At 38.2% G+C, this 23,526-nt stretch overlaps 3 protein-coding genes across 4 annotated transcripts in view; 1 reads left to right on the top strand and 2 right to left on the bottom strand.

Annotated features, from left to right (window-relative positions):
• LOC107085885 (SWI/SNF complex subunit SMARCC1-like) overlaps positions 1-7,309 on the bottom strand; it is a 12,192-nt gene extending 4,883 nt beyond the window's left edge. The window contains exons 1-18 of the mRNA XM_015376516.1: positions 7,154-7,309; positions 6,733-6,852; positions 5,640-5,725; positions 5,465-5,546; positions 5,281-5,373; positions 5,115-5,184; positions 4,969-5,038; positions 4,738-4,813; positions 3,723-3,848; positions 3,396-3,475; positions 3,188-3,294; positions 3,017-3,076; positions 2,874-2,902; positions 1,432-1,547; positions 1,261-1,332; positions 1,062-1,175; positions 835-988; positions 228-338 (exon numbers count right to left, since the gene is read on the bottom strand). Coding sequence (XP_015232002.1) covers positions 228-338; positions 835-988; positions 1,062-1,175; positions 1,261-1,332; positions 1,432-1,547; positions 2,874-2,902; positions 3,017-3,076; positions 3,188-3,294; positions 3,396-3,475; positions 3,723-3,848; positions 4,738-4,813; positions 4,969-5,038; positions 5,115-5,184; positions 5,281-5,373; positions 5,465-5,546; positions 5,640-5,725; positions 6,733-6,852; positions 7,154-7,309 — 1,722 coding nt within the window. The remainder of the gene's footprint in view (positions 1-227; positions 339-834; positions 989-1,061; positions 1,176-1,260; positions 1,333-1,431; positions 1,548-2,873; positions 2,903-3,016; positions 3,077-3,187; positions 3,295-3,395; positions 3,476-3,722; positions 3,849-4,737; positions 4,814-4,968; positions 5,039-5,114; positions 5,185-5,280; positions 5,374-5,464; positions 5,547-5,639; positions 5,726-6,732; positions 6,853-7,153) is intronic.
• Positions 7,310-7,326: 17 nt separating this feature from the next.
• On the top strand, positions 7,327-13,895 carry LOC107085886 (protein asteroid homolog 1-like). Of its 2 annotated transcripts, none has more exons than XM_015376518.1 (7): positions 7,327-7,647; positions 7,869-8,119; positions 10,870-11,136; positions 11,244-12,211; positions 12,563-12,794; positions 12,864-13,056; positions 13,143-13,895. In XM_015376518.1, exons 2-7 carry the CDS (start codon positions 7,882-7,884, stop codon positions 13,441-13,443), a joined length of 2,199 nt encoding a protein of 732 aa, XP_015232004.1. In that variant the 5' UTR covers positions 7,327-7,647; positions 7,869-7,881; the 3' UTR covers positions 13,444-13,895. The 2 variants fall into 2 exon arrangements, with proteins under 2 accessions (XP_015232004.1, XP_015232003.1); XM_015376517.1 differs by having other exon boundaries at positions 7,866-8,119.
• A 1,771-nt stretch (positions 13,896-15,666) lies between these two features.
• Positions 15,667-22,938, bottom strand: klhl7 (kelch like family member 7). Its single transcript, XM_015376446.1, has 12 exons — positions 22,509-22,938; positions 22,306-22,408; positions 21,124-21,217; positions 20,843-20,967; positions 20,577-20,752; positions 20,194-20,368; positions 18,600-18,742; positions 18,146-18,386; positions 17,205-17,406; positions 16,410-16,507; positions 16,139-16,322; positions 15,667-16,004 (listed from the first exon to the last, which is right to left on the bottom strand). Exons 1-12 carry the CDS (start codon positions 22,635-22,637, stop codon positions 15,815-15,817), a joined length of 1,860 nt encoding a protein of 619 aa, XP_015231932.1. The 5' UTR covers positions 22,638-22,938; the 3' UTR covers positions 15,667-15,814.
• Between the last annotated feature and the right edge of the window lie 588 nt (positions 22,939-23,526).

Raw genomic sequence — 23,526 nt, 5'->3', positions numbered from 1 at the left:
ATCTTTATCCTCATATTTCTCATTTCACCACTAATTTATGTTAGTCTATCATGTAAAATCCCAATCCAATAAGTTGCAACAAGTTAATACCTTAAATGTTCAAGATTCTGTATTTATTGAATTTGTGTCTTAAATTGGTTTATATTTGAGTACCAGAAACGTTAGTTTGAAGAAAAAAAAAACAGCCTGAGTTATAAATTAGTTTAGCGACGGCTGTAGTGTGAGACCTTTGGATGTTTCCTGGCATAGATGTCAGTGCGCAGACCAAAGTTCTGGCAGTCTGAAGGTTTCTCTCTGTTCTTCTCTGGGAAATTCAACATGTGCTGCGAGGCGGAAACCTGACAGGAAGAGAATGAGCCGAGAAGGAGTTTATAGCAATGAAAGCGGTAGAGTTGTCACAATACTAACTCCAAACTTGTACTGAAACCCGGGAAAATATTCCATACTCAACGCCATTTTTGATGCCATGGGGATAAAGAAAATAACAAATAATTAATAACAGAAATATGTTTATCAAGATGAAAAAGATTCTAATAATTAAATAAGTTTGCAAATAAATGCAAGATTAATAACCAAAATATTTGACAACAGTTTGACAACATTTGAAAACTGAGGTATAATTTTTTAATGTAAACATAATTTAGAAATCTTTAATTAATGATAGCAAAAATATGCAAACACTTGTATTTAGTATCGATCCCATGCTAAATTAGTATTGTATCCGGAAACAGCATTTAAGCAATAATACTTTTTAGAGTATCAATACTTTTGACCAGCCTAAAACTGTGCAAAGATTATCTGGAGATGTGATGAAGGTAGACCAGCAGCACCAACCTGAAGCGGCTTGTGCTGCAGGGGGGCTAGCCCGGATGGTGTGTCGGCAAGAACATTAAAATGAGGTGTTGGAGGAGGTCCCATAGGGAGAGGTCGGCTCTCTGCATCCACTTGGTAGTTGATCAACCCCCACTGCTCTAAAAATGCATGAACCCTGAACACAAATAACACATTTTTTGAAACACAGACACAACACGGCAAGAAAGGCACTTTCACAGATAACTTACCTTATAAGAGCACAGACGTCTCCTGTCAGGTTTCGCCTGCAGGACGTAGAGCTGAGGTATTCTTGCGGGTTGAGTCTGTATGTGTCTATCATGAAGTTACGATATGCCAGGAAGCTGTGGAGCAGGAGAGACAGTTAAACATTGGGGATCTCATGATCATCTTAGCCTAGAAAGATGGCTGACAATTAGGGGACCTTACATTTCTGGGGTTTTGGATTTGTTCTTGCTGTTGAAGAATTCAGGAAGAGCCCGTTTCTCTATGGAGTGAATGCTGGAGAACATTTCCAAGTTTGTCAAGGATTACAATCAAATTAGAACGCACAAAAATAAAAGGTAAAGAGTTCAAAGTCAGTGTGGGTAAAAGGTTTACCTGTTATAATTGAACCATGATGTGTAGCTTGGTATTATAATGTGATGAGTTTGCTCTGTGATATTTTCCTCTCCCTCTAATAGGCGAGGAATTTCACTTCTTCCCTCATCTTCTTCCTAAACATACATAATTAAAAACAAAATAATAATAAATCAGTTAATATGAACATAAACTTTTAGATATCAAATTACTTAAAAGTGCAATTCTTTTTTTTAGGCTGTTTTTCATTACAAAAAAAAAATGTGCAAAATGATATTCCTTTAATGGCAAATTCATCAAAAAGATGTAAAAGGTGAAGCCAGCTTCTGATTTTGAAGTCAGCCTTTTTTTTATTTTTATAAACATTAAACAGCTAGGATTACCTCTATTTCAAAATATATAAAATGTATGTTAGTCAATGGACTAGCTTATCCTTAATCTGATTCTTTAAACAACAGTTTGTCATTTATGATACCCTTCCCTTTACTGATGCTCTAAAATTAGAAATGTCAATGCTTTACTTAAATAAAGCCAATAAATATGATTAAAATGTAAATCACAGCAAAATATGTTTTTCTATTTTTTTTTTTTATCTAAAAGGGTTTACACAGCTTTCCTGTCAGCAAATTTTATAACTACAGACTCAGCTTTCTATTTTTTTCCACTCATGAATGATTAGAGTGTTATGGACTTCTAATCATTTAAACTGATGGCAAGATGGAGCGGCCCCCCTACTTATATATATTGTATGAATTTGTATTATAACCAACTGTTCCTATTGTCACTCTATTACAGATGGAGTCGTATAACAAAAATAATTTCGCCCTGAGATTATTAAAGTATTTCTGATTCTGATTCCTCATTGATGGGACACGTGTTGTGAATAAAATGGTGCCCAGCCTGAAAGAGCTCCTGTGTGTCCCTGAATGTGTGCATTGATGACTGAAAGACATCTTCTGCCTCCATTTATCTGTTAACTACAGTGTGCTGAATTCATATTAATGTGTATTTAAAGACATTTCAATTAGTGGAAAAAGTTGCAGGGGGGAAAATAAAAAAAAGTCTAATCAACCAAAACTTTCACGACCCCCATGCAGTACCTCTGTGGACCCCCTAGGGGTCGCGGACCCCCTGTTGAAGACCTCTGATTTAAGGTATAATATGACCTACCAAAACCCTTCCTTCCGTTTATTCAATTAGCAGTGAGATCGAGAAAAAGTTAAATTCAGATTCAATGACGTCTCAAAAGGCTTCATGGCAAATATTGTTGCTTTTGTATTGTTTTTCTGACAATAGTTTTACATAAGTTGACTAACTATGATAATTACAATCAGCTGGAAAAAACACCTTTTAGACACATGTTTTAAGACTTTTAAAGAATATTCTATTCTCTGGTCTTTTCTAGTATTTTAAAAATCACAAATAGTCAATAAGACACATAGCATAATAAAAAGACTATTTACCCTTCCAGGAAAATCATCATCCTGATCATCTGAAAGGAAATAAAAAAAATGAAAAATTAATACAGACAATAAGTCAGAACTTCTAAACTGAACACAATGTTTGGGCTCATCAAGAACATTTGCTGTAGCATTTGCTCGCCTACCAAGATCAGCCATGATGCCTCCCTTCACTGGTGTATTCTCACTATCTTTCTTCAGGTTCACTACACAGATTGAAAAAAAAATAAATAAATTAAGGCAAAGTTTAGAAGGAAAATGTTTTTGCAGCTTAAATATTTGAGCTGGATCTGGATCTTGTTTTGAGCTGGTTTTACCATTCTTTGGGAGAATGACTTCCTCCATGTTTGGCACTGGCGTTGGGTCTTCCATGTCTTTGGTCAGGTCCTCCTCTGGCTCCTCTTCCTGTTGGCCCCGCCTTCTCCTGCATTGGTGTAATCACATTAATATAGGATCAAAAGCCTTGGTTGGTGACTTCAAACCAAAAACATATATGCATGCCTGAACTATATAGTCAAGCATTACCCTTTTTTTCCTTTTTTCCTGCCATCAGTGGATGGAGAGGGCGAACGTCTCCTCTTTTTGGATGGTGTGGACTTAGAGTCCTGTGATAATTTGACAAATGCATAACTTTTGAGTGTTAAAAAAGATACCCTTAAATATAAAATATTATGACACCTAACATAAAAATAGATCATTTTACTTTATTCTCAACAGAGCATCATCTCTTTAGGAACAGCCATAGTTGCTTTCCTTTTGCTAAACAATATTTCTATCAAAATCGGGAAGAAAATACAGACCATAAATAAGCTGAATAGAACAAACGCACCAAAGCTTCAAGTTCACACAAACCTGATCCTCTTTAAGGTGGATTCGCTGTCGAAGGATGAGTGGCACATTTCTCTCATTCACATAGTAGTCCTCTTCATTCATCCACTCATTAAACACGTCTGTGTCCAGGATCCAACCTGCATTAACCTGGAGAGCACACACGATACATTAAAACAATAAACACAGATTACAATTATTTGGGTAAATCCCATGTTGCCACTAGCACTTCTCCCGCTGAAAATATTCCACAGAAAAATTGGACTATCCTCCTTAAAGCTTAATCATCTCTCCCTAATTGGAATTAGGTATGGTTTGTCATTTGTTTCATTAGCTGTCAAGCATGCAATGAACGTTACATTAATACTTAAAAATCTAGGTTAAATGTACCCTTTGGTAGGCCTATAATAAATCTGTTTTCATGTAATAAAGATGTTCCTACTGTTTTTTTTTATTTACTTGCATAAAATATATATTTACTACTCAGTAAATAGTAGTTCCCATATAACCCTTTTTCCTTAGATATGAAAATTTTTTAAATATACCAAAATTAAGGCAAGAGAACTAAACATAAACATACTTTGTCAAATTAATATATAGTAATATTATAGAATTAATAACAAAAATTGTGAGTTAATTGCACTATAGATTTCTGGAAAAAAAAAGGTATTGTTGGTAAGTTGATATTGTTGCGCTAAAATATTTCAAATTGCAGAATTTCTGAGCTGTGCTGTCAGTGATAGCAAACAAAACAAACTTGAACAATAGGAAATTAAACATTAAAGTTGTTATAGCATCGTTTAAAATATATAGAGCGAGGTTTCCAAGTGTTTCCCTGAAAAATACCTCTTCTTAAGTTACTTAAAAAGCAATTGGAGCACCATAATAACACAGAGTTAAGAAATAAAAAAGGTAAATATACTCAAGCTTAAGAACCCAGTGACTGTTTTGCTATAAAAAGTAATTTTCCATTAAGTCTGATTCATTACAATTTTTTTAGTTGAAATATTTTTCAATTTCTATGTATTGTTATGCTAACCCTCCATGGCCTTTCTAAGTGTGGCAGCTCTTCAACGTCTCCTTCCACATCACTTGAGGACAGCCAGCTGTCATAACTGTTAAGAAAAGAAAAGTAAAATATGGTTATGTTCTTTTTTTCCCTGTTTTAAAAAATTGCTGTAAATACAGATCAAAAAGCCTCCTGAGTGTAACTTTTTTTGTTTAAAAACAAGGCTTCAGTTCCATTTAAGGATTTTCTCTCTTAAACTACCTGTCAGGGTGCATGCCCCAGTGGACCAAAACGTGTTTATCCTTTCGCATAACAGGACGCATCCACTCATCTAAGAATAAAAGTGAACACAAAACTTAAAAAAGGCCATACGATGTTAGTAAACAGATAAAAGGAGATCTACTGACCCTCCTCTGTAGAAGCAAGTGAGCCGTATACGTGATGACTGGCCATTATCCTGTCCTCAGTAATTGCCCCCTGGAAAAGGCGCATATAAAAGTTACACACAACTGATTTAATCCCACATTAAATATATTCTGTTAGAACAAAATATATTATTTTGTAGCATTTTACCTTGTGTTTGATGATAATACCAACGAGCCTACTGGACAGCTCCACATCAACAGCAGGATCAATGAAAACCAGAGGCAGCGATATGCAGTTGTTCTGTTGACAAAGTTGATCTCAGATGTTATAAGATAATCCTTTGCATAAATCAGTTGTTTTTTTATCTTTATTTTATCTGGATATTCCATACCTGGATTAGAGCTTTTTCAATTGCAACAAACATCTCTACATTTCTCTCAGTTCTTGATGGATTCTGGAGGTCAAACCTTCTCCTATGTGAAGATATACAGGAAATAACATTAAACATGGCTGTTTATAACAGGGAGAATTGATAAGGGCATAAGTGCAGGATGCTCGTTACCCACCAGCCCTGCTCAACCTTGAATTTGTAAGCAGTGCCAAGGATGTGACATAGTCCTCCACCTGGTTGCAAGTCCAGGAAGCAATGGGCCTACAGAGAATGGATCAGATTAGCTGTTAAGGTTAAGAAACATTCACATTTTTCTTACCTAAAACAACCACAACAATAAGTTAGCAAGCCCTCACCACCAAAGGTGAGCATGCCTTTATGGCTGCAGCACAGAGATTCTGGAATAACTTGCCTTGGCATATTCAATCAGCAGGCTCCTGTGAGGATTTTAAATCATCTCTAAAAGCACACTTCTTCTCCCTGGCTTTTAATCAAGCCTAAATGGATATGTGGCAAATTTTTATTTTATATTAAATTTATTTTATTTAAATTGAAACATTTATCTTATTATATTCAATTTTTCTTTTCGCATTATGTTTATGTATTTTAGCTTTCATTTTTTATCTTATGCTCTGCAACTATGATTTCTTTACAGCACTTTGGTCAACCCCGATAGTTTTAAATGTGCTTTATAAATAAAGTTTCAGTTGAGTTGAGTAGGGCAAAATGGTAATGCACTGGTAATAGTAAATTAGTAAAGGGGCAAACTATTCTGCATAAAAACAGCTAAAACTTTACTTCTGACGATTAATTTCTCATTATTTCAAATGCCCAGTAGTACAGTATAACCAATACTGAACATAACTGAATAATGTCGAAAAGAAAAAAGTAGAGGGAAATAAATTACTTTCTGCATTTTGCACCATAATTATTTATTTTGCACTGTGCTGAACCTTACCATATCAAAACTTTTTGCACCCTGACTTAAAACTGCATTTTCCTTTTCTCCTATACTGTTTAAATTCTGATCACTGCTGCACTTTATAAATGGTAATGTTCATATCACTGTTGTAAGCTGCTCATTCACTGTTGAAAAGCTGTATGCATCGAAATTAAGTTTTGTATACAGTCTGTGTATATAAAATGACAATGAAGTCAATTTCAGTTTGAGATGAGTGTGCTTGAACAAAGGACATATTGCCTCTTCTGGGCTATCATTTATAAATCATTATTTATTTTTTCTAAGTTCAAGAAACTGAGAAACTCACTGGTAGCTTTGTGATTGCAGGGTCTGGAGCTTGTCTGCCAAAAGCATCCTCCTGAAACTGGAGAAGCTGCAAGGTGACTGCAGCCAGGACCTGGCAAGATGGAGCATCCACCAACACATACTAACGGACAGAGACACAGATTTCAAGGGGAAGGGAGGAAATAAGCCATTAGAAATCGTTTATCAGCTAGCAAAATTAAAAAAATATTAAACCTTTGAGGCAAAATTCAAAACTTCTCAAATGAAATTTAAAAACATATACAAAATTACAGACTTATCCCTTCCTACTTTTTTTCAACGCTTTATAAACACTAAAGCGAATCTGAGTATCTCGTTAAAGTTATTGAGCTCAATAGATTATTTCCAGTGCCTCTACGGGGGTTACTACTTGCAGGGGGCGGCTAGCGGTTCCACCTAGCTACCTTTTTGTAGTGCTTCCCGATCCACTGCCGCACCACCTCCAGCTGGGCTAAAGTGTCCGGACACTCCCAAAATCGAGCCGAAGGACTGCTGTCTTTTTTACGGTGAGCCAATGCTTGGCTTGTCCCCGGAAAGCCGGGGTGTGTTCCTCCGGACATTGTAACCACTGCAGAACGGGATTAATTATCAAACACGGAAAAAAAAACAAACTGACTAGCGCGGTTGCTAGCCGTTGGCGTACTCGTTCTCTATCGCGAGATTTCAGTTGCATCGTCATAAACTGTAACTTTGATTTTTTTTTATTATTATTTTTTCCCAGAGTTACATTTCTCACGTTTTATTTATGTCAAATAAAGTGTTTTTTCTAATTTAAAATGCTTTAGGCGAACGAAGGGAAAAAATAGGAAAATATTGAGCAGATTTTATTTTGAAATGTAGCCAACCAGGAAGTAAGTTCCCGTTTGAAGAAAACAAGTGACTGATCTATGACAGCTTCGTAAGTATAAATTACTTGGTTGTATCATATGAATTGTGTAGCTTTATTATAAATAGTATCAACATATTTGCGTTATAATGTGCAAATGCATATAATAAAAGTGAAAGGAAAAACTCCAGGAACCATTGATATTCTACCAATGTACTAATTAAAAAATGTTCTTCCTTAGTGTTTTTTGTTTCTGCATCAGGTTCTATTTTTTCTCTATTTTCATCTAGCAGGTACTGAGATATCATGGGTGTACAGGGGTTGACTACCTATGTGGAGTCGAACAGAAACTTCCTGCAAGATGTGAGGTTCAGGGACAGTCGGCTTGTTATTGACGGCTGCAGTTTATTTTTCCGCCTCTACTTTAACCACCAGTTGGATCAGCAGCACGGAGGGGACTACGATGAGTTTGCTTGCCTTCTCAACCAGTTCCTCTCCGCTTTGCAAGCCTGTAACATCCAGCCCTATGTGGTACTGGATGGAGGTAAGGATTTATTACAAGTGTTTGTGTTTTCCTGTTTATTTGACTCCTAAAGAAATCTGAACAACAACAACAATAATAACAATCAATGCAACATAAAGTCTGGTTATTTTCAACATAAAAAAAAACAAAACAAAAAACGAGTGAGCTGCATAAAATTGATCATTTTGACCAATATTTGAGCATAGTATTTTTTTTTTCTTTTTATTTAACCATGTAAAAACATTTTAATCTGAAAAACTCACACGAAGAGAAAAGACAAATAGTAGAAATTTATTGATACAGTTACTTTGTCTTTGCCGCTCAGACCTCGGCAGGAAAGATAGCGCTTAATTTTGATAGATATGCATAAACAGGAGCAAAGAATAGGGCTATTTCCCCTGAAACTGGTAGTGGAGTGGAGATAGATGAAGCTGGTCAGTCTGTAGACTGCTGGTTAGTGAGACGGTATACTGAGCTTTATGGGGAGATCCAGTGGATTGTGTGAGCTGATACTAGAGCTTCCCTCAGGGACCTGGAAGATGGAAGTCCAGTTGGATAACTCAGGTTGGGAGAACATGTCCATGATGAGCAAGCATGAAGCGAGGGTGGGGAGGAAAAACTCCCCGTTGGCGAAGAAACCTCTGGCAGAACCAGGCTCAACATGGCGGTCTTCTGCCGAACGGGTTGAGATTAGACAGGGAACGCAGTAAGAGTCCAGGAGGAATGACACTGATGAAGTTTTAGCTACGATGGTGGAGGAGGGGCTGGAGGTGAGTTAAAATGGTGTCATCTGAATGAAGTCACACAGGACTTCTACAGCCTGCGCACAGGAGCAGACAGGTGCGGATCGGAGGCCTTTTAAGGTGAACTTTGGATGCCAATTGGCTTTTGTGGAGGTGTGGTTCAAAGCTGATTGGCTGTGTCCCAGGTGGATGTAGGAGAGCAATCAGTTTCTTCAGTTAAACTTCCACCTAGGCTCCATATTAGAAACATGCACTGTAAAAACAAGACGACTACTCCCTTTGAATTTAGGCCTGTAATTATTTCTATTTGGCTTTATTTACCAAAAAAAAACAATTAATTCAAAACTAAGTACTACTAATAAATACACCTTGATTATTAGTAAATATTAATATATGTTATTAATATTTACTAATAATCAAGCTGTATTTATTAGTACTTAGTTTTGATCCACATACTTTGCAAAAACATTGTTTATGTTTATGCATTTAGCAGATGCTTTTATCCAAAGCGAATTACAAAGTTGACACAATTTTACAGTTTTCATCAATAAATTTATAATTATCATTAATTGATTGATTAAAAATCTGCTACATTTATTGAATAGTAGCTGGTGTTATCTTATTAGGCGGACAGCCTACAGGTTGAACACACATGACCCTTTCAGCTGTAGTTAGAAAACCAGTTATTTAAGAAGAGTAATAGAATGGCACCCTTTTGGTTTTTACACAATGATGTTTTTGTGGTAGGAAATGTCCAAATAGGGCTCTCTTGTCAGGGATGGAAACGTGTAGGAGACTTTATTTTAGCCAGCTAACTGAAAGCAGAATGGTGAAAGTTGTGGCTTTCTGCCTCATTTTATTCTCCATACAACAGTCGAAAATTCCTGTTTGATTCTCTGACACATTATGAAAAATATCTTAAAGCAGTCACGAAAAACATCCTTTCACCATGATGATTCATAGCGTGCATTATTTTTTTTAAATCAATCATTGCAATGTGCACTACGCCAATAAAATTTGGTATCATCTTTCCATAGGATATTATTTCTCATTTCCTTTAAGCAAAGTGAAGCCATGTTGCCTACAGTACCTTTATGAAAGAAAATCCATTCTTCTCGCGACTCTCACTACAAGCTATATTTACTCAGTCTTATCCCAATTGTTGGGTTCTGAACTTTAATGTCGGTTCTAAGTGCTTGTGTCGTTTGCTGATTTTCTGAGCATTATAATGTCTGATATTGAATAGATTCAATCATAGGAAGGCTGGGTTCTTTCCTAAAATGTTATCCACCTCTGTGTAGTCTTAATTTAGAAGTGTACACTTCAAATTGTCTTGCCTTGTAACGCTTCAGATTGATGGGCAACAGTTGTTTATTGAACATTCTAATTGCTCACGTAGTTTCTGCTTGGTATTTGTATGAAAATAAGCACTAAACCTGAGAACTGCTGTCTCTGCTTATTCAAAAGGTGTCATGATTAGTATGGTCGGAAAAAAATCTATTTACTTTTTCATCCCTTCTCCTGTTAACTATGATTGCTTATCTTTATGTACTTTTTATTCACTCAAGCAGAGCACATGCTTGATAAGGCTGAATGCAGGTCTTATCTTACTGACACCTGTTTTCCAGTTTCAGATATTTTGGTACTAGCCTTGTCTCCCATAAACTCAAGGTTATTTCAACAAATGCTTCGGCTTATGACAAACCATCTATGTGAGAAACTGTATAATTTCTGTGTGAGAATCTCTCCCTGCTTTTTTTAAGTAGTTAATGAAAACCTGTGTGATTCAGAACAGGCAGGAATATTGCCAATAGTATATCTGTCCTCCTTGCAAGGCATTTAATGAAATGCAGGCTTGAATGAGAAACACTGAATCTCAATTTCTTGTTAAATATGACTTGGAGATTTTTTTTGTGTCAAACCCTAGAATTGAAGGTGCACTTTCTTTTTGCCATGACTGCATTATAAAAAGGGACGTTGCACCAACAAACTTTTAATTATGGATTTTTTTTAAATTATCATATTAAGGGATGGACCCAAGTGACAAGAAGTTTGCTACTCTCCGTCAGCGTCTGCAGTCCAAAATAAAGGAAGCAGACAGCCTCTCTCATGGCCGCCGTGGCTCTGTCCTTCCAATCCTGGTAGGAAAAGTCTTCATTCAGGTCCTGACTCAGAGAGGAATCCCGCTGATACAGTGTCCGGCCGAGGCAGACTGGGAGATTGCCTGTTTGGCAAGACAGTGGAACTGCCCCGTGCTGACAAACGACAGCGACTTTTACATCTTTGACCTTCCAGGTGTGGGTAGACAAAATTATCCTCCATTATTCAAGATCCAAATAAGCCTTTGTATTGATTGTCAAGAAGTTTGTTAACATGATATTTGTTTTCTTTTCTGTTCTAAGCTGGATATCTGCCGCTGCATTTTTTCCAGTGGACCAATCTTAATGGAAAGGCGTCCCAGCGCTACGTCCCATGTCGATGTTACACCACTAACAATCTGTGTCGCTGGTTTGGGGGCCTGAATCGCGAGTTGCTGCCATTATGTGCGGTTCTAACTGGCAATGACTACGGTTCTCCAAAAGAGGCCGATACCCTCCTTGCTCTTATAGATGCGAGTTCATTCCAAAGAGGTGGTGGAAGAGGTAGAGGCAGAGCGCCCTCTTCTCGTATCGAGGGCCTCCTTAATTGGCTCTCCTCTTTTCCAAGTGTGAGTGAGGCGTTGGATGAGGTTAACCGGCTGATGGATGGAACGGTTGGAGCAGGCCAGAGAGGGCAGAAGAGTGAGCTCAGCTCCCAGCTATGGGCTGCCATGCAGGAGTACAACATCAAGGCTCAAAGCTCGCTTGCTACCTGGTTCTCTCGGGGGACATTAGACCCAAGAGGGAAGATATCAGGTCGGGCCCAGTTACCAGAGTGTTTGTCTCTGGCTGCAGCACAGGGTCAGCTGTTTCCTTTAGCTCTGGATGCCTTTGTCATGCAGAGGGTCCTTCTCATCCCGCAGGTGGAGAATAGTAAACTAGCTAGCAGTCACTGTAGCTCTAGAGCAATACGACAGGCTCTTTATGGGATTTTACTACACAAAGTTCAAAACACTGTGAGTCAGGCCCAAGGTGGCAGTGCACAACTTGCAAAGGTGATACCAGTCCAGATGCAGGGAATGAGAGGTGGAAGAGGACGGGGTGGAGCAGGCAGGGGTCAGCAGGGGATGAATCATGCAACAAGCATGGAGCATCCAGCTGGGGTGCAAACACACGGCTTCAGTTCTTCAATCTTCGTGGAAGAGTATGACCGTTTGGACCTAAACATAAAGAAAAATCAAGTGGAGGCAATTATTCCCATGAACCACATACATCTGGATAGGCTCAATCAGGTAAACATATTTCTCCAATCCACAGTATGGCAGAGTGCTTATTTACATGAGTGTATAATATGGTTGGAAAGAAAATAAATTTTCTTAACTATTTTCCCAAATAAAACCTTTGCATTTGTACTTGTGATTCAAACATATCTCCCATCAGAACACCTTAGTTAATCAGATATTTAGAGCTTGAGTTTATAGAAAGCTTATTCGGTTTGGATCACATCTAAACCTAATTATTAGAACTCTTCCATGTTGTTGCAGCCAATGGAAAAGCTTGATCACTGTTATATTTCCAGTTAGAGGTTAAAACATCCTGAACAAACCTGGTTAACCGTAGTTTTTCTTACTTGTCATTGCCAGGCCTCCGCAGCTGAACGACTAGGTGTCCTTTTAGGGGTCTTAGGGGTGAAGCAGTCAGCCCTGGCTCCAGTTCCTCCCCATCTGCAGCTTGCTGTTGCAGTAACTGGATTTTGGTTGCGTGAGGCCATACCGACTCCTTCACAGCTCCTGCTGCAGGCTTTGGTGCTAGGCATGATTTATGGAGAGCTGGCATTCAACATTCAGTCTGGAGCATCCCACAGAAGACCTGCTGGTTCGTTGATTTTTATATATATGTTCTACATTAAATAAAAGATTTACTTCTAACGGTTAAACGTTACAGCCCCACAGTTTAACTGGGCAGCAGAACAAGGGATTCTGTCAGCACTAGATGGGCAACGAGTCAGACCGGATGAGAGGAGAGGAGTAGACCTCAGAGCGGCTCACTGCTACAGCCAATGGCAATCCTGCCTCTGGAGTGCACTGTGTCTAAATCAGCTGCTGCTGATGCCGCTTCCTGAGCCCAATATATCATGGTAGGGGCATTAACTGTAGAATCCCACCCAGAATGCCTTACCAGGATGGAAAAATTAAAAAATGGAATCTCTCTTGAACCCCATAGGTTGTTCAGTGGTACCCTGGTACATGGCGTCCTTAGGTGCCTGAAAGGAGGCTGGTCTGTTGAGTCCCTGTTGCCTGTTGGATCTTTATCTGGACAACTCTGCTTCTGTCTGCTGGATGCTGTGAAGGACTGCAGCTTCAAAGCAAACCCCCCCTGCACGAAATCAGGGAAGAAGAGAGGAAGAGGTCGAGGAAGAAGAGGAAGGGGTGGAAGAGGACAATCTCAGGGTGGAGGGGGAGTTTCAGAGGAGATTAACAACAGGTTTGCTCTCCTTATGAGTGAGGAGGAGTATGACGACTGACAGAGAAGCAAAGATATGATCTTTCAAATACAAGCAAAGACCAAATGTATTGATTGTGCTGAAAGTGCTCTAAGGTGATTCTTTTTAGGACATTTTTAATCTTTACTGGCATGCTTTGCACTAATTTAACCTCTATAAATGATATGTAGGTAAATGTTTTAAAGCCGTCATCTAAACCTTTGGGTTAAAACATATCTCCTTCGCTTTTTTCAAACCACATCCTTCATTTTATAATATTTAAAAAGCAGGAACTTTAATCTTTTTTATTCAGTCACATTGGCTGAAGGGAGGACTAAACTGAATGTATGTTTTTGGTAAATGGGTAAAAAGATCAATATCCAGAGGTATAAGTAGAGATGGAATAAACAGCTGCCTCTTTAATCTTTATTCTAAAGACTCATAACAAGAGAAAAAAAATAGCTGTGTGTTCTTTGATACAATAGTTTTGAATCCTAAAAAAAAAAAAAATTAAATCTCATTTTTTCCTATTAATTCATCAAATCCATCTAATTTTGACTCAATTCAATCAAAGCACACTGTTTGTTGATGTATAAGTGGCCAAATCCGGTATTTCGTAGAATAGTCAATCTCTTGTATTCATAATTTCTGGGTAGTTTTGTTTTTCTTTTTCCTTTTTTTTGTCCAAACGGAGTATGGTTAAGACGGAAATTTCCAGGGAAACTGCCGAGCAGTTTTGAAACTTATGGGCAGCATAAAAGCTGTTATGTGGCAGCTAATGGAAACTGCTTTGGATCAATTTGCTCCTTTTCCATTTCACATCCCTGTTGTTTGTTATTCATTTCTGTTGATTTGTAGATGAATCATGGAGAAACTCAACTGAACTAAAGGTTTTCTATTCACCCATGAAATGTTTTACACCCCTATTTTCAATTCTTTTTATTCTTACTCTCCGTGTTTGAGGCAACAATTAGAAAATTATTACCTCTGATCAAAGTATGAGTGACCTTCTGGTCACAGTAGAAATCATGTATGATTGGCAGAAAATATACAGTGCAAGAAATTTACTTTTTATTATTTTATAAGACCAAAGCCGCAAAATAAAAATGGAAAAGGGGCAAAATTATCGTGTTATGAATGTGATTTGTGCAATGTCTTAAATGTTTTGAAACATTGCCTTAAAATGAAGTAATGTGGTGCTTTTTATATTTTTATACAAAAAAATGTTTATCAGAACATAAAAATACATCCTTATTCTTTTTTATTAGTTTTATGCTTTTAATGACACAAAGCTGAAAATAAAATGTTCACAAATGTTCTTCAAACGTAGTGTGCACAACATTATTTACAAAGAGTCAAGTTAGCGATAAAGCTTTTGCTTAAACACAAAAAAATTAAGCTTATGACAAAAAGCTGCACTTTTAGAATGAGTTTTTTCTATTGGCTTCATCAGGGCGTGATCTAAGGCTCTCACTGGCGGGATTTGCTGCTGAGCGTGAAGCAGCCGGGATGAAGATCAGTGCCTCCAAATCTGAGACCATGGTTTTGAGCCAGAAAGGGTAGGGTGCCTGCTCCGGGATGGGGAGGATGCACTGCCCCTAGTGGAGGAGTTTAAGTATCTTAGGGTCTTGTTCACGAATGAGGGGAAGATGGAGCGGGAGATTGACAGGCAGATTGGTACGCCAACTGGTTGTTGTGGTAAAGAGAGCTGAGCCAAAAGGCAAAGCTCTCGATTTACATGTCGATCTATGTTCCTACTCTCATCTATGGTCATGACCTTTGGGTCAGTACCGAAAGAATGAGATCCGGATACAAGCGGCAGAAATGAGCTTTCCCCGTAGTGTGTCTGGGCTCTCCCTCAGAGATAGGGTGAGGATCTCAGTGTTGGCCTAGTGGGTTAGAGCAGTGTGCTTGTGCTCCGAGAAGGTTGCAAATATTCGGTTCGATCCCCACAGCTGGCACTCTTTCTGACCCTTAACCCCACATTGCTCCCCGAGCGCCACACAATGGCAGCCCACTGCTCCCTAAAGGGGAAGGGTTAAATGGAGATTCTCCAGCGTGAGATCAATAAAGGTTAATTATTATCCGGGAAGGACTCAAAGTAGCTCCTCCTCCTCTGGTTAGGATGCCTCCTGGACGCCTCTGGGCATTTCCCACTGGGAGGAGACCCAGTGGGCTGCCTTGGGATTCCCCCTGAGGAGCTGGCAAAGTGATTGGGGAGCTACTACCCTCACCACCCGACCCCAGATAAGTAGAAGAAGATGGCTGGATCGTAATAAAACACGTGTCACATGAGAGTGAGCCGTCACAGCATGACTTGCTCTTTCTGGAGGGAAAAAAAACAAAAAAACAATTTGGAAAGCAAATTTGTTGCTTTCCAAACTATAATCATGCATTATAAAATCAAATCACACTAAACGTGACTCCTATCCTGAGAGGCGGATGAGGTGGAGGCAGATGGTGAGGAAGAGGAAGAGGAAGCCGCGGGCGGCTGAGAGTCTATGAGCTCCATATCTTCGTCTTCGTTCACTCCACATGTGTCGACCACACAGATCAGGCAGCTGGTGACGGGAAACGCTCGCACTTTGCTGCACGTCACCCACCTGAGAACGGACAGAACCCATCATAGATGGAAATCATTTCACTTTTTTTTATATGAAATATTTATCACAGTGATGTTCTGAAATCCTCTTGAATAATAGTTGAGACTTTCTACAAAGTAAACTCATATACTGACCTGTCTGTTTCAGTGTGGTACTCCATCACATGACCAAGCCGCCCGACCCCCTGAAAGCCCGCCAGCACATAGATTACATCACCAACAGCCGCACACTTCACTGTCACGCCCCTCCACGGCATTGGTGAGGCAGCTCGCCACTCGTTACTGGCAATGTCATAGTATTCCACAGAGTCCAGTCCACCTACAAGAACAGAAAACATCCTGCTAGAACAGCCGCCATGATGTACAGTTAACATTTATTCCTGATTACTGCAGTGGCTGCAGTTACCTAAAGGCCCCTGGCCTCCAACAGCGTAGATCCTGTTGTTAACAACCACCAGGCCATGGTTCTTCCTGGCCTCTCTCATCCCACACAGCTCTCTCCATCTGAAGGGTATAATTAGAGTCAGAGGGGAAAAAATACCAGCTGGAGAGCAGCTACCTGTAATAATCTATAGGCTGCTGGTCAGAGAAAACCTTTTTGAAATCTACTGGAAGATTCTCAAGTGTACTATATATAAAAATAATGATTCCATTTTCTTGGACTCTAATATCTTCACACAGAGTCTGGTATAACACATTAAAGTATAAAGACCTATACATCATACATTTTCAGCCTTCTCCACTGCTGCAAGAGCAATGTTATGTCCTTCTGTCCTCCTTGCAGCCCTGGTTTGGGAGTTATGGCTGCTCGTTTTGGACACATCATCAGGTTTAATAGCATTTATATACAAACGCTGCTGTAGGAGCTACAAGTGAGAGTTTTAGTGAAGCATGAAATGTCCTTCCCAGAAGCTTGTTCTCATTTTTTCCCTACTCTAAAAAAAGAACCAAGGTTCGTGTTATTACATTTTAAGTATTACTATTAAGTCTTTTAGATGGATTGAGGTACAATTTGCTATATCACACTCTTTTCAACAGATGTAATGTCCTCTGACCAACTGCTCTTTATGCTAAATATATCAGGAAAAAAAAGAGTCCAAATAGTTCAAACTTATGTTTTTATAAGGAAGCCATTGAGTACAATCAGTCATAAAAATCACTTTTCTTTCCCTTCATCCTATTCAAGACATATCAAACTCACTGCTGTGTGGCGGGGTCGTACACCTCGCAGTTGTTGAGGATCCTCCCAGAGACGTTATTGCCCACCGTTCCGCCGCAAACGTAAATGAGTCCGTTGGCCTCCACGGAGCCATGGCTGCAGCGGGCCAACAGCATGCTGGTTTTCACCTGCCATGACTCTGTCCTTGTGTCGTAACATTCAAAAAGGTCCAAAGCGGAACTTCCTGCAGAAATACAAGTACTGTCCTGAAATTCAGTGAAGTCAAGAAGAACAGAAACTAAACCCTCAATCCAAACACTGAGTGCCTGATCTTCAGATGGTTGTATGCAAAGACTGGATCTTATAAGTCGATGCAAAGGGATTTGCTCTTACAATGCAGCAGCAGACAGCATGTGCAAACGTTTTTCTGCACGTGTCTTCATCAGTACGCAGATCATATTCTAATGACCAAACTACACATATTTGGGTAAGGAATATGCAAATGTTTTTTAGCACATCTTCCATAATATAAGGTCCATTAGACAAAACAATAGTAGAAAAATATTAAAAATTCAAAATATCTACAGAGCCTGGCAGCAATGTATGCAGTGGAAAGGCAGATAATCTTTATACGTAAAAAAAAAAAAAAATGTACTGAACTTGAATGTTGTGGCATATTTATAAAAAACAAGCAAAAGAAAATATTAAAAGCCTGTAATCTGCTTGCATAGAACATTCAAAATGTGCAAGGAGAGTAGTTTATGTGCATTTGTTTAGAATTAAACTGCTGGTATCAGCATTTATTACGCATGTGCACTTTAGGCAGAATTTGGACTTCATAGCAGTTGAAAATGATCCCCTGCAATACTGTGCCTCCAGTCTAGCGCCTCTTATTCAGAATCTTTGAAGATCAGGCCCTAAATAGTTTGAAAACCTCAGTGCAACATTTGAAATATTTTCTTCCCTGATGTATTCATACTGACCAACTTCTGAACCCCCTGATGTATAGATCCTGCCCTGAGAGGCACAAGCAGCCAGGCTGTCACGAGGAGTGGGGGGACCCAGCTTGGAATACCAGCTGTCTTTGAGAACATTGTAACAGTCCATGCGCTTGATAGGGAAGAGCTGCGAGCCTCCCAGGATGTACACCACATTGTCCCAGAAGACAGTGGTGGCATCGCGGCGTTTCTCAAAAGGGCAGCGGATGTCTGTCCAGGTGGAGTCCTGCATTGGAAATAAACAAATACGTTTAAAAAAAATCCCTTAAAATACCTGTGCAGTGGAGCCTTAAAAATAAGGCACTGTTGCAATGAGCTACTCTTAACAGTGAAATTAGAAAATGCTTCTACACAAACCTACAGTTGTCGAATAAGTGCAAGTATCACAAGAACCTGCATCTCTTCTCAGATGCATCTACATTTGAATGTAAGCGTATACCTTGGGGTTGAAGTAGCGGCAGGATTGAGGCTGTGAGCCTCCAAACAAGGCGATTCGATAATCGTGCTTCTTGCGTCGTGGCCGGCTGCTCTCTCCCAGGTCCTCTCGGTCCTCCAGAGACAGCAGATGGTAACGCATCCCACCTTGTTGTAAAGAAACAGCTTTTTTTTCCAAATACTGTTCACAATAGAAGATCTTCTAAATAAATGTACAGCTTAGACATTTTGTGCCAAATTTTGACTTTTATAATTGAAAACTAAACATACACAAGAATATATATGTGAAGCCCAATAAATATGTGGATAAATGTCAGCTGCAGAAAATCTAGATGTTTCTCTGCAAGCTTATTGCTAGGACTGGGCAATAAGGCTTAAAATTTTAATCTCTGATTTTCTTCTTACAGAATCTTAATTTTTTTTTTTCCTCACTTAAGTTTCATAATAAATATGACAAAAGAGACATATTGCTTTCAAAAACTAGCTCTGATTTCAAACATCCCCACTGGGAGGTGACATTAATTTAAAGGGCAATGAAATTCAAAGCTGTGAAACAATCTTGTAATAATCATGTTATACAACAAACAATAAAAATATAACAAATGAAATGTTTGCATATGATGGTATCACATACAGGAGCTAGTTAATTAGTTATAAGTACACATCTAAGTTCAAAGAGTGATTAATTAATGCCTATATGAGATGTAGAAGCCCAAAGAGTGGAGTCATTTTAAAAAATCCACATTTTCCAAACATTAAGTAACAAAAATGTTGATTTAGGCCATCAACTAACATGAATTATTTTGCAAATCGATTAATTCGACCGTTGATCACATAGCCAATGAATACTGTTTATGAAATCAAACCGGTGTAACTAAGACTTTTCGTTTGAGGAGGCTGCGTAGGGCATATTGATGGACAAACAAGATTCTTTTTTTTTAATCAAAAATGCAAGATTTTCATATATTTTTGTTTTCAATTTTGGTATAATTACTGTTCTAAGTGGGTTGCTCTGCCATGTTTTAGAGTCTCTATACTCCAGTTAACGATTAATCAATTACTAAATTAGTCAATTATCATTTCAATTTTCAATTTATCACGATTAATCCGAATAATTGTTTCAGCCCTAATTTGATTAATTTATTTTATTGATTTATCACCCAGCTCTACTAATTGTATAATTCTGGTAGGATATTAGTTCACGCTTTCAGGAAAAAATTAGAGAATAAATCCTACAAGCTCAACTTTAAGCATACATCATAATGTAAGTGCTTAAACCTTTATTTGTACTGAGCTTAAAATCCTGTTATATAGCAAGAAAGTAAGAATTTAAAGGAGTACTAATGCGGGTGGTAAATTATTTTGCCACAATGATGCATAATGGTAAGCATGTGACTGGGTTGTAGTAGGTACGTTGTGGTAACATTTGACCCTGTATGTATAATTTAAACATGGGTGGTTTAGATTATTTCCACCCTAAATGATCAACTCTGGAAAAAAAAAAAATAAAAAAATAAAAAAGACAGATTAAATTTCCCCAAATTAATAAAATGTTAAGCTATATATTGATGAGTGAAATTCTCTCTCTGGCTACTTACTAATGACCATCTTGAGGCACTGTGGGTTGTCCTGGATGAGCGGCTCTGCCTGAACAGTCTTTGATAAGAAGGTTTTGGAGACCAGAGGGAAGCGAACACACCCCAGCACCTCCACCATATACTGCTTTCTGTTGCAAACGTCGTATTTCAGCCAACGCACTGCGGCATCATAAATCTAAACACAAACACACCAACAAGGCACAGAAAAAAAAAAATGTTACAAGGTTGATTCTTTTGTATCAGTATATAATTGGTTTAATAATATATATATCCATGGATATTTTTTTGTTGTACCTTTGATTTTTCAACCTATGGTCAAAATATGTCAGAGTATATCCAAAGTATTGATGAATGAGTCCAGGATTAATTAATGTATTGTGTACCTGAGCCTCAGCACGAACAGTGAGTTTGTCCTGGTGCAGCAAATATGTGAGCTGTTTAACATCCAGGTGCAAGAACTCATCCAGTTTGTAAACTTCTGTAAAATGGAGCTGGAAAAAATCTTCAGCTGCGGCCTTCAGCTCAGGACAGTCCATGCAGTCTGCTAAGGCTGAGATACCTTTAGAGGAAAGTAAAGACAAAACAGTTAAATAAACTCAAGTTATTAAAGTAATTTTGCTGAAACTAAAGTTGCATTTAAAGCAGGTACCCAGGCAGTTTGTGGGGTCAATCTGCCCTTTAAGGAACTCCACGCACATCTTCTTCACTGGCTCTATCTGGTACTGGTTAGCAGCATCCAGCAACGACTGAACGTTGCCGCTGTTCACAGAGATTCTGACACACAAAGAAAAAATGCACATCTTTTCTGGCAACAAAGACACAGAAATATTACAGAAAATAACTCTTGGAAAAATCTGAAATGTCATTAATAAAATGACAAACTATATATCTATGAGAAAGCATAGCAGACATTTTATAGAAGAACCTTACCGTGCTGTGTAAATGAATTCAATCAACAGCTCAATAATCTCAGGCTCCGCAGACCTCAGCTCCACCTCATGAGACATCGATTCCATCATTCGGGCTGGACATGAGGAAATCAATCATTAAATGATTTAAAGGAAAATCAAAGTTGACCAAAAACAACACAGAAGAAAATTACTTTGGCTTTAACATAAAATCAAATTTCTGTATGTAATTTTTTTTAGCAGGAAGGAATCAGCTTTATCGCTGCATTGTAGGGTTTTGAAAGCTTTAACCTGAATCCACCACCTCTGTTTAAGGTTTTTTTTTTTCTTTCTTAACATAAATGGCTTCTTTCACACCCCCTTCAAGCACCTGTCTTTTTTGTCCAAAATGTGAACATTCTGGTCCTCATCATCGAAACCCCATTCAAGGGACCAAAACATCTTGCCTGGACAGCCAGGCCACCAATTCCTGCTAACGCCAATCCCCCCCCCCCCCCCCCCCCCCCCCGACAATACCTTTCATAGGCATACACCAGTATTGGGTATTACAGGCTAACAAAGAACCCAAACGACTCCCCATTCCTAAGAGGCGGACCCGTTCTTCTGGTTTTCTAAGCCAAGCGTAGGCTTTGTTTTTGGTCCATTCTATAAAGCCTCAAACTCAACACTAATTCTGATATTTTGAAATGAAAAAGCTTCCTGGATGGGAAGTGAAACGTCTTCAAATTTGGAAACAAAGTCCAGTGATTTGCTGTTTTTTTTTTTTTTTTTTTACTTTTTTAGAATAACTATGACCTGGATGATGGAGAATCTTCACCAGCAACATGACATCCGAAAGCAACAGGATTCAAGCTAATCAGTTAGCAGTGATGTAAACTTATAGTGCAATAACTGGTTATAAAAAAACACCAGTATTATTGCTGAAGCAAGACAAAAAAAAAAAATACAGATACACAAGTACCTTAATAAAATGAAATCACAGTGGAGATGGAGGCTAACTCTAAAAGTATAGCAATTAAATAGTGAAGTACAACAAAATAATCCAACAAAAAGTATAAAAGTCGAAAAAGAAATTTTGATCTATAGGTGGATGCCCACATCTAAAGAAAGATAGATAGATAGATAGATAGATAGATAGATAGATAGATAGATAGATAGATCAATCTAACACAACATGAGTATTTTGTTTGTGTGTGATGTTTACTGGTAAACATGAGGCTGAAGAAGTGGCTAGCAGCAGCGAGGACCACTCTGTGGGCAGGAAAGTGTTTCCCCTGAACTACCAGGGTGACATCACAGAGTGTACCCTAGATATAAACATTAACGATCGTGTTATTAGGTTTGAAAACTGACAAGCATAAAAAAAACACATTGCTTTCATGCTACACTTTAAAATACGATCTGCACCTGTTTTCTCAGAGTGTTCATGCCTGCCATGATGCTGGACAACTGCTTGTACTCCTCTTTAGAAGCACACTTCCTCTCATTTTTCTTCTTGGAGTTGGCTGCCTTCTCCGGAGAGGCCACCCCCGTCATGTCTGGAATAGATTTGTCCGACTAGTTTTCGTAAATGGATAAAGGCTCAGCTACACTGCCAGCAGTGTTTGGCTTTTGTTGTCGCTCAGCAACCTCCAGTGGTTGTTTAGCTAACAAAGACTTGCTTTAGATGTCAAAAATTAAAATACGAATGTTAGAGTCTGCCTTTCTCATTGGAGTAACCAGTACAAAAAATTATACTTTATCAGTAGGTGAAACATTAATTTAAAAGCTTTTCTTGTTCATCTAGCAGGCTATCGTAACGTTAGCTTTACATCTTCTTCAATGGTTGTCTTCTTCTCCTTCCTCAAACAGAAGTTCTATATATGGCTCTCTGCTGCCCCCTCTGTTAAGGTTTAATAACAACAATAAAACGACACTTAAAAAAAAGAAGCAAAGCAAATGTGAAAATTAATTACCTTCTCTTATCATTATTTCTTATTTTTAAATTAAATCAATTTGGGTATTACTGAGTAGTTTTTATAGTCAGTTATTTAATTATATTTATTTCAATAAGTGCTTGACATTTGAAATAACTATGTAATTTTAATTGATTAAATTCATATATATATATAGCCACAGACATGAAGCTTTAGTGTTATTACCAGTCAGTCAATATTAACAGTCATTGCTTTCAGATTATGCACAATAAGGTCAAAGTATAATAACTGCTGGCTTTGCTAGGTAAGTATGGAGGACCAACTCTGCCATATTTAAAAATAAATACAGAAATAAATAAATGTTCAGTAAATAAATAAACATACAATTAATTGCCCCCCAAAATACAATAAACTAATAAATGTAGGTAGAAATTAAATTATACAGTCAGACAAGGGCGTAGGTTTGATTTGAACTTTGGTAGGGACACTATTGGTCTGGTGTCATTGGT

The sequence above is a fragment of the Cyprinodon variegatus genome, unplaced genomic scaffold (assembly GCF_000732505.1).
Source record: "Cyprinodon variegatus isolate N-32 unplaced genomic scaffold, C_variegatus-1.0 Scaffold135, whole genome shotgun sequence".
In the NCBI taxonomy this organism is placed as follows: Eukaryota; Metazoa; Chordata; class Actinopteri; order Cyprinodontiformes; family Cyprinodontidae; genus Cyprinodon; species Cyprinodon variegatus.
The sequence above is the reverse complement of the archived record's forward strand: the minus strand, read 5'-3'. Positions and strand labels throughout refer to the sequence as shown.